Here is a 14,330-nt window from a genome sequence, read left to right on the forward strand (position 1 = left end):
TTGAATCCAGCTCTTATAAGTAGCTTAATGAATAACACTTTCCAGAATAACTGCAGGTTTGATTCTCAGTACACTCCTTACTGAAGACATATTCTTGCTTTTTGAGAGTTTTTTTTTGCAATGGACATGTATTACATCTTACATTTTAAAACTAATTATAGTACAAACCTCATTGAATTCAAAAACATCTTGTGTCGCACGTTTTTAATGCAAAAGATTCTTTACAGCTGGAGATCAGAAGTCATCAAAATCACAGCTGCACACATTTACAAGTTTCAGTTTCTTTTGTCTTGATACCTTCTGCAACCACTGTTGCCATGTTTTCTCAAAAGGATAAACAATTTCTGTATCAGATTTGGGGCCATTCTCTTCTCAAAGCTGTCTCTTTCCTCTTTAGAGATTTGCCTGTTTTCCTCAAAAGTTACAATGATAGTGGCTTCAAAATATTCCATGCTTCATTCTGCACAAGAAACTTTCTCATTAAATCTATTTTAAAATTGAGGAGTCTCCTATCACTCTCTCCCAACAACGGCAAATATAAACCATACCAAAATCCCTTATATTATAAAAGATTCTATTAACTTTTCTAAGATTTCTGTGCTACTGTGGAAATAGTTTCAATATCTGGAGTTCTTTTGATCACTACATCTTATCATCCCTGATATCATCTTGCTGACTCTACAGTATGTTTTCTATGGTTTTAATGTATGATGTCATTGTATGTTCAAAACTGCACATATAAACTAAGCTTCGACTGCTGCTTCCTATAAATACGTCACGTTTTGCTTTCATACTCTATTTGTTTATAAAACCCAAAATACCTATTTTTTAAATTGCTTTTATTTACAATCACTTTCAAGGAATTACATATTTGACATGAGCAAAACACCACAGGATCCTGAAAATTTAGAAATAAAAACAAGAAATTATGCAAAAATTCAGCAAATTTGGCAATATTTGTGGAGAGAGGAACAGCAAAAGATAAAGGCTGATGATGGTATGTTAGTGTACTCAAGGGTTTCAGTTAATGTACTTTCTTTTTAAGCATTTTTTGCACTTATTGTATATTTCTATCCTTTATTTACACAAGTCCAGAACCAAAGAATGGGAAATATGTTTAATGTGAGAGTCAAGGGATGGTGGTTGGAAAGCTATATGATAATATACAGATAAGCAACATCATGAAAGGATTTAAATATTACAACTAAAACTTAAGATACATTGAGAGATAGAATAAGTGAAAGTCAGAAACGACTGAGCAGAACTGAATACAGATGGCAGAGTTTCAGATAATCTGAAATGGAAAATATGAGGTTAACAAGGCACACTGGAATATACAAAGACAAATTCTAGATTAGAGTGGTGCTGGAAAAGCACAGCAGTTCAGGCAGCATCCGAGGAGCAGGAAAATCGACGTTTCGGGCAAAAGCCCTTCATTAGGAATAGAGGCAGAGCTCTATTCCTGATGAAGGGCTTTTGCCCGAAACGTCAATTTTCCTGCTCTTCGGATGCTGTCTGAACTGCTGTGCTTTTCCAGCACCACTCTAATCTAGAATCTGGTTTCCAGCATCTGCAGTCCTTGTTTTTTACCTATACACAAAGACAGATGACAAAAGCAAGAATGGGAATTTAATAGAAAATAGGCTGAGGTACAGAAGAGGTGTGCAATTTTACAGAGGAGGAAGTAATTGATCTATGTAATGGAGGGGATATGGATTGAAAGGACAGCTTCAGATAAACTGTTTCGTCATCACCCTGATTTTATCATCATACTGTTTCAAACTGCGACAGTTGCTAGAAATGAGTGGGACTGCTGGCAAAATTGAGTTGTGGAAGGTCCAAAAGAGGAGGTTTCAGTTGTCTCAATATTTAACTGGAAAAAACACAATGAGTAACCACATTCAAATGAATACAGATGACACAAATATTCAAGATAAATATATTATAGGTATAAACTGATGATCTTTAAGCTTGATGCGCCTTCAAAAATAATCAGTATTAGTCAGCTTCAATTGTCTCAGACATAGCTATATCTCTCTTTTTTAAACTGCAGCTCTAGATTCTAAGCATGCAAGCATAATTAACATTCAGCTAACAGGTAATACAATGACCACATTCATCCATTTACCCCAAATGTTGCACCAGTTTGCAACTAATGGTACCTTGAAGAATTATTATCAAATTGTCTCCTTTTCTGACTTCTTTTAATCTCTAGGGTACATGACATACGCATCACATAACTGAAGATTTATAGAGTTGAACCCAGTTTCCAATTTCCAAAGCTAAATGTTAAACAGACCAACGTGCAACTGAGACTATATCTAGCAATGAATGACATTGATTGTCAATTTCAATTTCATGTGGGTAATATAATAATAAACTGTCCACTTACTCACCTTTGGACCAAAACCTAGTCTAAATAAAACCATAACTAAACAATTTAATTTGGATAAGAGAAAGACTGACAGATGGTGACATTTTTCAGTTACCTAGATTAAAACAAGATTACCTAACAAGATTAAAAATATAGGTTAGCTGCTCGTTTTCCTATTGATGTGCACAATTAAAACTTTAATGTGCACATTTTCCTGAACCACAAGTGTCTAAACATTTAAATGATTTCACTATGGAGCAAACTGACATGTATCATAAAAGGCACTGTAAATATGTAAAAAAATTTCTCAATAATATTTGCAAACTTGAAGATTCCAGAGAGATGACCCCTTAATATTCTTCACTTTAGCAGAAGACTTCAAGCTGCCCTTCAGTTTGGAGTGCCCCACAATATTCCGTAGCCTATTGCGCAACCAGTCTACCGATAAACACAATTGTCATAATTTCACAAACAAAACAATAAAGCAAACCACTTTGGCGTGATCAAAATGACAGTCAATTTTTTAAATCACAGAAACAAGCAATTCGAACTTTGTAACGTTCTGGTTTACTTATATCTCCAAAACTTTAACATTCAATCTCATTCCGAACAACATTTGTCCATTTCTTTTTGCAAGATGATCGATTTAACTGCTTAAATCATTGTTGAGGTACACTGATTCAGAACAGAAGTCTTCTGGTTATATGTTCAAGGCGAATATTAAATATCCAACTCATCAATTATCTATGCTTCAAATTTGTATAAAATCTCTTCTCAACCCTCTCTCTGGTGAATATATGTTTATTTCTGAGGTTTAGTGCACCTCAATCTCCTAGATTATCAATTTTCTGAACACTTGTCAGTGCAACAACAACCTTCTGACAATAGAATTCTCAAAGCTCCACAGCAAGTCCAATATATTGCTCGTCCAGTGATCCGTACAGAATTAGAATGTTTCCAAACTTATCAAGTATTTATGAAAATCATAGTTTAATCAATCTATTTAGTGTCAGATGTTGTTGTGCATTTATAATAATGCCATTCAAAAGAAAAGCACTGATAGAGAAAACCACAAACTCTGAGCACAGCTCATATTTTTCTCTTTTGACCAGCTGTCAAGCTTATACAGTTTTAAAATTGGGTACCAACTGAGTGCACGCAAACCATGTTGCTTATTATCCAGAGATTTCCTGGAAAGTGCAGTTATGTCTCTTGCAAGGACATGGTATAGACTTGGCAATGAAATCCTCCATTGGTTGAATATCGTGCTGATATTCACTGCTTCATCTTACAACGAATGTCTTAACTACCAAAGTGCTAATGTCAACAAATTGGAGTTAAAGAAGAAAATCAAGGATTACACTTTGTTTTATGTGAAACTTTCAGGGAAGAAGTACAAATAGAAAGAAAAAGGGACCAACTGGACAAATGCTTTTTGTTTTGTGTATTGGTATAGGAAGATGTAAGATCTGATCTACAATATATATATATAGAAACCAAAGGGAACACCAAGTTAATTAAAGCACTTGATTAAATCTGTTACCCAGACAACTGGATCGCATCTTCATTCGAACATAAAAATTTGAATTATTGTAGATCACACATTAGTTTTTGCAGTTATATAAGGAAACAAGATTGTTTAGAAAGTCAGTAAAGATTAATGATGGGAAATATTGTCCTCTGCAACACAGAAATATTGCAGTAATAAACTTAAGATTTGCAAATAAAGGGGCGCTACTGTTTCAGCACGAGCCATGAAGTATAGTATTAGCCTTTATAGCCGGCACATGCTTTTGTTTTTAACAGTCTCCTTACTAGAATAGCAGAATCACAGTATATTTGATATGAAAAGGCTGCAAGAGCAAACCATTTCTATTGGCAGTTTAACACAATGTTTTCATTACAATTTTTAAATAGTCCATTTTCACATTGCCTGTCATGCAAGTGAAAGGGAAGGCTGGTGATATACTGCAGCTCATTGTGCAACATGGATCACTATTTATTTCTTGACGATTTGGATTACGTCCTCATGTTCCATTATGTGAGTCAGCCCCACTCGTTGAGGACTATACTTTGTGCTTGTTCCCTAGAATTAAGAGAAAGGATATTTTTCATGAGTGAAAATTTTTTTCAGAGGTGAGCAAATCTCAAAGTACTGTAAATTTTCATTTCAATACAGAATATCAATATACTCACCCATACAAGAGCATATTTAAACTGGCTTGCCAAAGTGCGATGAATTCGATGACACTATAACAGGAAGGTAAGTACATTTAAAGTCTTGCACGCTGTTAGGTATTTAACACAGGTTAAGTCTACTGCTGATTCATTTTGGATCTTGCCAATTCAAAATCAAGTCAAATCAAAATCAAGGACAATGTGATGAAGTCTGCTTTGTGTTCTCTGAGCCAGCCACTTATAAAAATGGAAACAAAGAAGATTATTTACTTACAAACTAAGGATACCAAACCCGAAACCGAACAGCCGCCAAGACTGAATCTGGTTCAGACTATGTGAAAGGTGCATAAAGATACCCAAGCTCAGTCGAACAACTTGATGAGTCCAGTGTTGCAATGCCAGCATGTAGATAAGGACACAGGCCAGATCCAGAAGCAGAGCATGAGCAGATACACAACCAGTGCAGCATTTTCTGATATTTAAAAATAGCCTTGGTCAATCTACGTCATCCAGACTTAATTGAGGAGATTCTGCAGATGTGCGCAAGTTTTGGTGAAGACTATGCCTGTATAACCCGGGTTGGGTTGTGTGCTGTTGCCAGTTAGGAATGTGACTATCTTCTAGAACACGAGGGGTAGCATGGTGGCTCAATGGTTAGCACTGCTCCCTCATAGCACCAGGGACCAGAGTTTGATTCCAATCTTGGGTGACTGTCTGTGTGAAGCTTGCATATTTTCCGTGTCTGCATGGGTTTCCTCCAGGTGCTCTGGTTTCCTCCCACAGTCTGAGGATGTGCAGATTAAGTGGATCTGCCGTGGTACATTGCCCTGTAGTTTCCAGGGACGTGTGGGCTATGTGGATCGGCTATGGAGAATGCAGTGTTACAGGGGGTAGGCTGCTCTTTGGACAGTTGGTGTGGACAAGGTGGGCCGAAAGATCTGCTTTCACACTGTAGGGATTCTATATATGAAAAAAAAGAGGATTCTTCATAAGGAAGATGGAGTGTTAAAGAATCCTGTGACTGAGTTTCATAACCTATGTGGATTACTGAGCTAATTCATAAAATTTATCTTGGTTATATCTGTTGAATCTATAATTTCTAATTATTGCAATTTTTGGTTGTACAATCATGAAATGTTAGCTAAGATAGTATTTATTGTTTGATTTGTTTGACTCTGGTATAGTAAAGAATTCTTATTTTTTTAAAATGTGAAATCTCTTGGTTTCATTCTTTTAGTAAATACCAAAGGTTTCAGATTTTGTTTTGAAACAGTTATTCATCTCTACCAAGTTGGACAGAAAATTTCAATATCCATAATCACTTTCTAAGAACAACGAAGACTGTCATTAACAAAGCTTAGCCACTGAAGCCTCCTTACTGGCTTCATAAGGGACTTAATTCTCACCAAAAGGTCACCAAATCACAAGAATACAGCAGCAAGTGTGTGGCATAATAGTGTATTAAACTCCCTCCTCCTCCACTGAATGGCTATAATGCTTCTAAACTGTCAAATAAATTTGTTATGAAGGAGCACTTTTTAAGGGCATGGAAGGCATTCATTTTTCAATTTTTAAAACAAATGTAGGCAACTATATTTAAATTTCCCATTAAAGGCAAATCAAACAATCTAGTAAACTGCAGAGATCACAGCTTTTGATATCGTTGGTCTTATTCGTCTGCTGTGCTTGTGATCATTGATTTAAATACCAGTTTAAAGCAGAATAACTGTTGCAGATTAAGATAATAAAGTTAGTAGTATGTAGGGGTGGTAGCGGGAAAGTGACTTGAAATTTAATAATAGCGTACCATGTATCCCAAATTCACACCAACCATAAAATGACATGAATGGTACTTATAAAACAGACAAATAACTGGAGGTTGTTCAGATTGGAAATATGAAACATGTCAATAACAGAGGAATGTCCAGTAGCAAAGACTGACAGGGAATGGGGACTAGATGCGTGACAGAAGCATTAAACTAAATTATCAGAGCTTAATAGAGATCACTAACATTGTGTACAAGTGCTCTGTTTATAATCTGATTACATTTTATAACATAGTTGTTGCAGTAACTAACTAAATTGGCCTGTCCCTTTAAGGTTTCCATTCAAATAGTATATATAGGAACATTCGCTTACAATTACATACTTCTGGCTATTCATAGCTGCTTTTAAAGTGATGTCTTTTGGGGGACAACTCCCAGTATTTTCCAAGTTACAGATCCCACTGGCTTTCTTCTTTGTGAAAATATTGCTTTGTAATTGCAACAAAATCTAATTTTGGGAATGCAAAATCATCACTGATTTCAAAATTATAGAGGCCACATTAGCTTACCAGAAAAAGAATGCTGATGCATTGAGGAAGTTACAGAGAAGAGTGATGATGATAATTTCTGCAACTCACTCCAAGTTATGAAGAGATATCTCCATTTGAACTCAAAACTAATCACTTTACTAGTGTCTCATTTAACTTACCATTTTTCATTAGTAAGTTTGAAAACTGAATGTTGGTTGATGATTCAAACATGGCATCTAACCAATTTTAATTCTCAACTGCCACAGCATCACCATGCATACACTGATTAGTGACCAAATGCAAAAATCCTGACTACTAAATATATTTCTTTTCAATTGCTGATTTGATCACTGGAAAGAACCTAACACTGACAAATTAACAACCACTTAGTACTTTAACAAATGAATACTCAGACGAAAACAAACATCAAACACGAGAAATAGAGCAATAGAATCCAATAGCGTGTGAGTGAAATGCAGGAATTAAGACCTTTCAGGTACTTATAACTACATTAGAAGTGAATGATTAACTTTGCCTCTTGAACCTAACATTGATGACAAAACTTCTCACTCTGCAATTAATGGATTAATGGTCCAGTGATCATTCACATTCGTTCGGCAGATTGCCAAATGAGAACAGTTTAGACAGACTAGCCCAGGAAGAGTTGGGACAAAAAAGCTGTAGAAAATTTCCAGCTTTGTTAAGCTAGCTATAGTTACATGATTTTGGAAAGCTGACAGGAAGATTACGATAGCAATTCTTGGCGGTTTTAAAAGTTGTGGCAATGATGAAAGACTCAAGGAAATGAGATAAAAGCTGCAAAACAAAAGACAAAACGTAATGTATTATAGCAAAAGGACTGCATAATCAGAGACAATGATAACAATTTGTAGATCCAGCCATTAGATCCACATAGTGTAACACAATGAGGAGGAATATTATGCAGAGATTCAATAAATCTCTGATTTAAAAAAGAAAGGAACAAATGATACAAGAAGTTAGAAGTTTTTAGGCACGCATTAGACTTCAAAACACTAACTAAATCTATAGGCCACCAATTAGTGGAAAAATATGATGGTGCATTTTTGCAGGAAATTACAGAGAAACCAAGACTTGCATTCATTTAAACTTTGTATCCACTGGATAACTTAAAGCTCTTTACAACCAATGAAAAACATTTGAAGTGATGTAGGAAATATGGAGACAATTTGCATATAGCAGTCTTTTAAAAACAGCAATGTGATAATAGCATAAATTTGTATTTTTGTAAAATTGAGGACAAACATTGGCCAAGACATAGGGATTCCTCCACTATTCTTTAATAATGCCAAGGAATGTTTACATTCTTTTGAGGACATGTGGACTTTGGTTTAAAGTCTTACTGAAATGACAGCATCTCTGACTGTGCAATATGTCCTCAGTATTGGAGTGGAGGAGTCAGTTTTGATATCTGCATTAAGACCTGGAATGGGCTTTGAATTTGGAACGTGTTGAAGCAGAAGCAAACATGCTTTCAATTTAGCCAATGCTGACATACAGTGGTGTGCAAACTGTAGACTGGTGATAATGAGGGACGTTAATTATCCTAATACTGTATAGACCGAAACACTAATAAGGGAAAGGAAAGAAAGGGTGAAGAAAGAAAGGGTGAAAGATTTTCTGAAGTGTGTTCAAGAATACTTTCCTAATCAGTATTTTGTCAATCCAATTATTACAGAGATATTTCTAGATTGAAGTACAAGGAATGAAGTGGTGAAAATGTGTTGCTGGAAAAGCGCAGCAGGTCAGGCAGCATCCAGGGAACAGTAGAATCGACGTTTCGGGCATAAGCATTATGCCCGAAACATCGATTCTCCTGTTCCCTGGATGCTGCCTGACCTGCTGCGCTTTTCCAGCAACACATTTTCAGCTCTGATCTCCAGCATCTGCAGACCTCACTTTCTCCTCAAAGGAATGAAGTGGGTCAAGTGGATCAACTGTCAGTAGGGAACACTTAGGGAAACTGATCATAGCATCATAAGTTTTAGTTAATTGCAGAAAAAGGACCAATATGGTAAAACAATACTTCATTGGAGGACACAATTTCAGACAGGTGGAAATGGATCAGGAAAATTGGAATTAGTAGCTTGGCAGCCAAAACTAAAACAAATAATGGATTGTCTTTACTTGAAAGAAAGTTTGGTGCAGTTAAGGAACATGCCCATGAGGATGGATAGCACAACAAATGCCAGAGAAGTCTGCTTGACAAAATGGGGAAGAAGCTGAAGCAGAAAAAGGAGGCAGTTGAAAAATGTCAAATTGATAATATGTATTAACCATTAGAAAGTTCATTAGTGAAGTGAAAAGGGAAATAAAAGCTAAGACTGGCATCTAACCTAAAATGAAATCTAAATGTCTTCACTACGTATAGAAATAGTAAAATGGTAGTAAGAGGAGGATGGGCCAATCAGAGCAACCATGTATGGACGAAGACAGCACAACTGATGTAATAATCAAGTACTTTGCTTCCATCTTTAATGGGGAAGAAATTGCTGCCAAAGACAAAAAGTGAAACAACAGCAAGTTGAAATACTGGATGGACTAAAACTAATAAAGTGGAAATATGAGGAAGACTTGCTTATTTGCCAGAACTGGATGAGAAGCATTTGAGGATTCTGATGGAAATAAGGTTGGAGACATTTAAGTTCCTGCTCATTAACTTCCATCCTCCTCAGATACAGACATGGTGACAAACCACTGGAGAAGTGCAAATCTTATACCACTGTTTGACAATGCATCTAAGCTCCAAAAGCACTCAAGAAGCTTGACACCATTTAGAGCAAAGCAGCCTACTTGACTGGCACCATATCCACACTCATCTATTCTCTCTACCACCAACATTCAGGAGCATCACTGCACACTATCAAGAAATGCAGAAATTCAACAGGGAAGTCCTGTTGCAACTTCATAGGCATTGGTTGGGCTACATATGGAAATATTGTGAGTGGTTCTCGTTGTCACTCTATTGGAAGAATGAGAGTGCACTGGAGTGGGCGCAGAGGAGATTCACCAGGATATTGCCTGGATAGAAAATCTCAATTACGAGGAGAGACTGGATAGAATGTGGATGTAGGTTTGCTCGCCGAGCTGGAAGGTTCATATTCAGACGTTTCATCACCATTCTAGGTATTATCTTCAGTGAGCCTCTGGATGAAGCATTGCTGATGATTCCTGCTTTCTATTTATATGTTTGGGTTTCTTTGGGTTAGGTTGGATTGGTTTTCCCTGCAGCAGAGGAGGGTGAGTGGGGACCTGATTGAGGTATACAAATTTGTGAGATGCAGAAATAGGGTAGATCTTGAGAAAGTTTTTCTCAGATGTATCCAAGACCAGAGGGCTTAAGTTTAAGGTGAGGAGTAAGTGGTTTAGAGGGGATCGGAGGAAAATAATTTCCCTCAGAGGACGATAGAAATATGGAACACGGTGAGAAGATGGTGGAGGCAGGTACTCTCGCAACATTCAATTAGTATCTGGACAAGCACTTACAAAGCCAGGACAAGCACTCAATAGGCTATGGACTAAGTGCAGATAAGTGGGAATAGTATAGTTTGGTGTTTGTTGGCTGGTATAGATATAGTATGAGGTGCTATCTAAGGATAGTCATAGAGCTTGTTTCTATGCTCTTTGATAGCACCTTCCAAACTCACAACTGCTTCCATCTAGAAAGACAAGGACAGCAAATAAATGGGAACACAACCACCTGCAAGTTTCCCCTCTAAGCCAATCACCATCCTGACTTAGATATATATTGCTGTTCCTTCAGTGTCGCTGAGTCAAAATCTTGGAATCCCCTCCCTACCATCACTGTGCATGTACTTATAGCAAAGGGACAGGCAATATATTCTGGCCCAGCCAGAGATACTCACATCCCATGAGTAAATTAAACTGAAGGAAAAAGATGGAACCCAGCCACAGAGTTTACAACAGTCTAGTCAGTTAATGTCAGTGGTGGGAAATATTTGGAAATGACACAGAGGTAAAATTAATAACTTCACAGCTATCAAGGTGACTGTATTATCAAAAGCTAATACAAAGCTGTTAATGGTAACTTGTGCTTAACTGACTTGATTAAGTTTATGATGCAGTAACAGAGCGGGTTGATGAGGCTTCTGTGATGTAAATAGGCTTCCAAATTGCATTTGACATAAGTACCACATAACAGACTTATTAGGTCAATTGAGGTCTATGGAATAAAGAGGAAGTGGCAACTTGCCTACGACATTGACTGAATGACAGGGGACAGAACATGAAGCTGAATAGGTATTTTTTGGACTGGATAAATTTACATACAGTTATGATCTCAGTTCAAGTTATTACTGGACAAATCAGATTCCAGGCATACCTGGCCTGATGAATCATATTTTTATTTGTTTTGGTTTTAACAAAGTGCTGGAACATAAGCATGAATGCTGCAGATTTCACTTTCACAATAAAATGGAAATTTATTAACAAGAAATGAAGACAGTTTGGATTATTTCATTTTATCTACTTACAATACAAATTCAAAGATTGTTGAACAGTAAAAGTATAATACCATTAATCCCAAAACCTTCCTTTATAAACTGGAAAAAATCAAAACAGCCAAAACACCATCTGTATTACACTCACAACAGAGTCCCTGCATCTAATACCTGGGTAAATTTAAGTCACTTGTTACTTCAACATTTAGAAACTGTTCCTCACGCTATCTTACATTTGCTTCAAAGTACTCAGCTTTATGCAATCTCTTCACAGGTTTATCCCAACACTTTTGATCTAGGATGAACACTAATTCATCACTCTAAGGTAATTTAGTTCAATACAGATCATTCTGTATTGTTCTGTATCACAATCATCTGATCTTGACTTGGGTGTGCAGCACATAATTTCATAAGTTCGAGGTGGCACAAAATTTCAACAAAGTTAAAAAAATCACACAACACCATGTTATAATCCAACAGATTTGTTTGGGAGTACAAGTTTTCGGAGAGCTGCTCCATCAGCGAGCTACCTGGTGTTGTGAGATTTTTAACTTTGTCCATCCCAAACCAACACCAGCACCTCCATATCATAACAAAATTTGGAAATATTGCAAACTATGATGAGGACATAGAGAGACTTCAAGAGGACATAGAGAGACACAGGTGGAATGGGTGGAGATGTGGCAGATGAAATTGAATGCACAGAAGTGTAAAGTGATAATTTTGGTAGGGAAACTGAGGAGAGTCAAAATACAACAGAATATCTTGGACAATACATGCACAAATTGTTGAATGATTTGGAGATGCTGGTGTTGGCCTGGGGTGTACAAAGTTAAAAAATCACAACACCAGGTTCTAGTCCAACAGGTTTAATTGGAAGCATGAGCTTTCGGAGTGCTGCTCCTTCATCGGGTGGTTGTGGAGGACACAATTATAAGACACAGAATTTATAGCAAAAGTTTACAATGTGATGTAACTAAAATTATACATTGAAAAATACCTTGATTGTTTGCTGAGTCTTTTATCTGTTAGAAAACCATGATAGTTTCACATCTTTCATATGTAAATCACAAAACCTTTTAAAATAAGTTACACTCTCAGGTTAACTGTAACAATTGGTGTCAGTCAGATAATATGTTGAAGGTGTTAGCCCCCTGTCTGTGCCATGATGTTTAGGCTGATTCTAATCTAAAATGTGAATTAACAGAGTCTGACATGGATTCATGCAGTTTTTGAACAAAGTACAATATAACTCTGCAAGTACAAATTTACCCCACAAACGTATATGTGTGCATGTGGGTTTTTGAGTGTGTGTCTGGGGTGGGGGGTTGTGAGTGTAAGAGAGAGCGTATGTGTGTGTGTGTATGTGAGTGTAGAGTGTCTAAGTCTGTGAGAGGGTGCATGTGAGAGTGTGGGAGTGTGCGTGTGTCTGGGGTGGGGGGGTTGAGTGTCTGTGAGAGAGAGTGTATATATGTGTGTGAGAGTGTGTAAAGTGGTCAAAATCTGTGAGAAGATGCACGTGAGAGTGTGGGATTGTGTGTCTCTGCAGGAGTGTGTGTATCTGTGCATACGTGTGCCAGTATTTGTATAGGAGTGTGCGTACGTATAGGAGTGTCTGTGCGCGTGTATAGTGCAATGGTGGTTACCTGTAGTGTGAAATGAATGCAAGGTCCCGGTTGAGGCCCTCCCTGTGGGTACGGAACTTAGCTATCAGCCTCTGCTCAGCCACTTTTCGCTGCTACCTGTCCCGAAGTCCACCTTGGAGGATTGATTACCCGAATGTCCGAGGTCGAATGTCCTGGACCGCTGAAGATTTCCCCAACTGGGAGGGAACACTCCTGTCTGTTAATTGATGTGCGGTGCCCATTCATCCATTGCCATAGCCTTTGCTCAGTTTCCCCAATCTACAATGCTTCAGGGCATCCTTGCCTGCAGCGTATGAGATAAACAACGTTGGCTGAGTCACATGAGTACCTGCCACGTACATGGTGGGAGGTGTCCCCATGTCTAATGGTGGTATCCATGTCCACACTCTGACTCGTCTTGCAGCGCCTACTGTGACAGGGTTGTATGGAGTTGTCCTGACAGCCAGGCAGCTTGCTACAAACAATGATCTGTTTGAGGTTTGGCGGTTGTTTAAAGGCAAGCAGTGGAGGTGTGGGGAAGGTCTTGGCGAGGTGCTCATCCTCATTGATAATGTGTTGCAGGTCACGAAGAACATGGCGTAGTTCTTCAGCTCCTGGGAAGTACTGGACAACAAATGGTACCCTGTCGGTTGCAGCACGTATCTGTCTCCTGAGAAGGTCATTGCTGTGGCACGTCGGGAAATGGTGGTCGATGACTTGAGCCTCGTACCCAGTTCTTATGAAGAAAGATCCCAAAAGGATTACGGATCATGAACCCACTCAAGTCGACCTTCAACACAGACTGCACAGAGAAACTTAGCCACCACACCTCTCGCAAACTCCTCAATTATCTCATTTACCAACTCTACAGCCAGCGCCACAACCTTGAAATTCAGTTAAAGTCCACACTCTCAGCCTACGCTCAGGATACAGCAGTACAATTACGCGACATTGCCAAACAGACAAGGCGACGAAACTACACCACTTACATGCACACCAAGAATAAAAAACTGGAGAAACTTGGCATTCTCACCAGTAGTAGCAAAACCCACCCTGGAACCACAGTGGATAACATTATCACTGCGGGGAAGTCTATTATCAACTTATCGGACCACACCCTTCAACCGGAAGAGATTGAAGTCCTGAGCAGGGGTCTCAACTTCTGCCCCACCACCAAAATGGACCCCTTGGTTCTTGCAGCAGACACGGAGGAGTTCATCAGATGAATGAGACTCCGGGAATTCTTTCAAGGTGCCAGCAGTGATCCCAACGAGCTCACTGACGAACTGGAACAGTCATCATAGGGATCTGTAGAGGAGCAACGAAAGGGGGTGTCAACTTGGATCCCACCGGAGGGC

The 14,330-nt window shown here is 38.2% G+C and overlaps 1 protein-coding gene across 2 annotated transcripts in view; it reads right to left on the bottom strand.

Annotated features, from left to right (window-relative positions):
• Window positions 1–1,927: 1,927 nt before the first annotated feature.
• The window catches only part of drg2 (developmentally regulated GTP binding protein 2), a 41,361-nt gene continuing 28,958 nt past the window's right edge, over window positions 1,928–14,330 (bottom strand). The window contains exons 12-13 of one of the 2 annotated variants that reach the window (XM_043711621.2): window positions 4,571–4,624; window positions 1,928–4,460 (exon numbers count right to left, since the gene is read on the bottom strand). In XM_043711621.2, the coding sequence (XP_043567556.1) occupies window positions 4,374–4,460; window positions 4,571–4,624 (141 nt within the window). In that variant the 3' untranslated portion in view covers window positions 1,928–4,373. Of the gene's footprint in view, window positions 4,461–4,570; window positions 4,625–8,740; window positions 14,281–14,330 lie in introns of those variants that run through there. The other variant, XM_043711622.2, reaches the window with a different exon arrangement.

The sequence above is a fragment of the Chiloscyllium plagiosum genome, unplaced genomic scaffold (genome assembly GCF_037043375.1).
Source record: "Chiloscyllium plagiosum isolate Xiang-an unplaced genomic scaffold, Cpla_swu_hap1 HiC_scaffold_20, whole genome shotgun sequence".
Taxonomy (NCBI): domain Eukaryota; kingdom Metazoa; phylum Chordata; class Chondrichthyes; order Orectolobiformes; family Hemiscylliidae; genus Chiloscyllium; species Chiloscyllium plagiosum.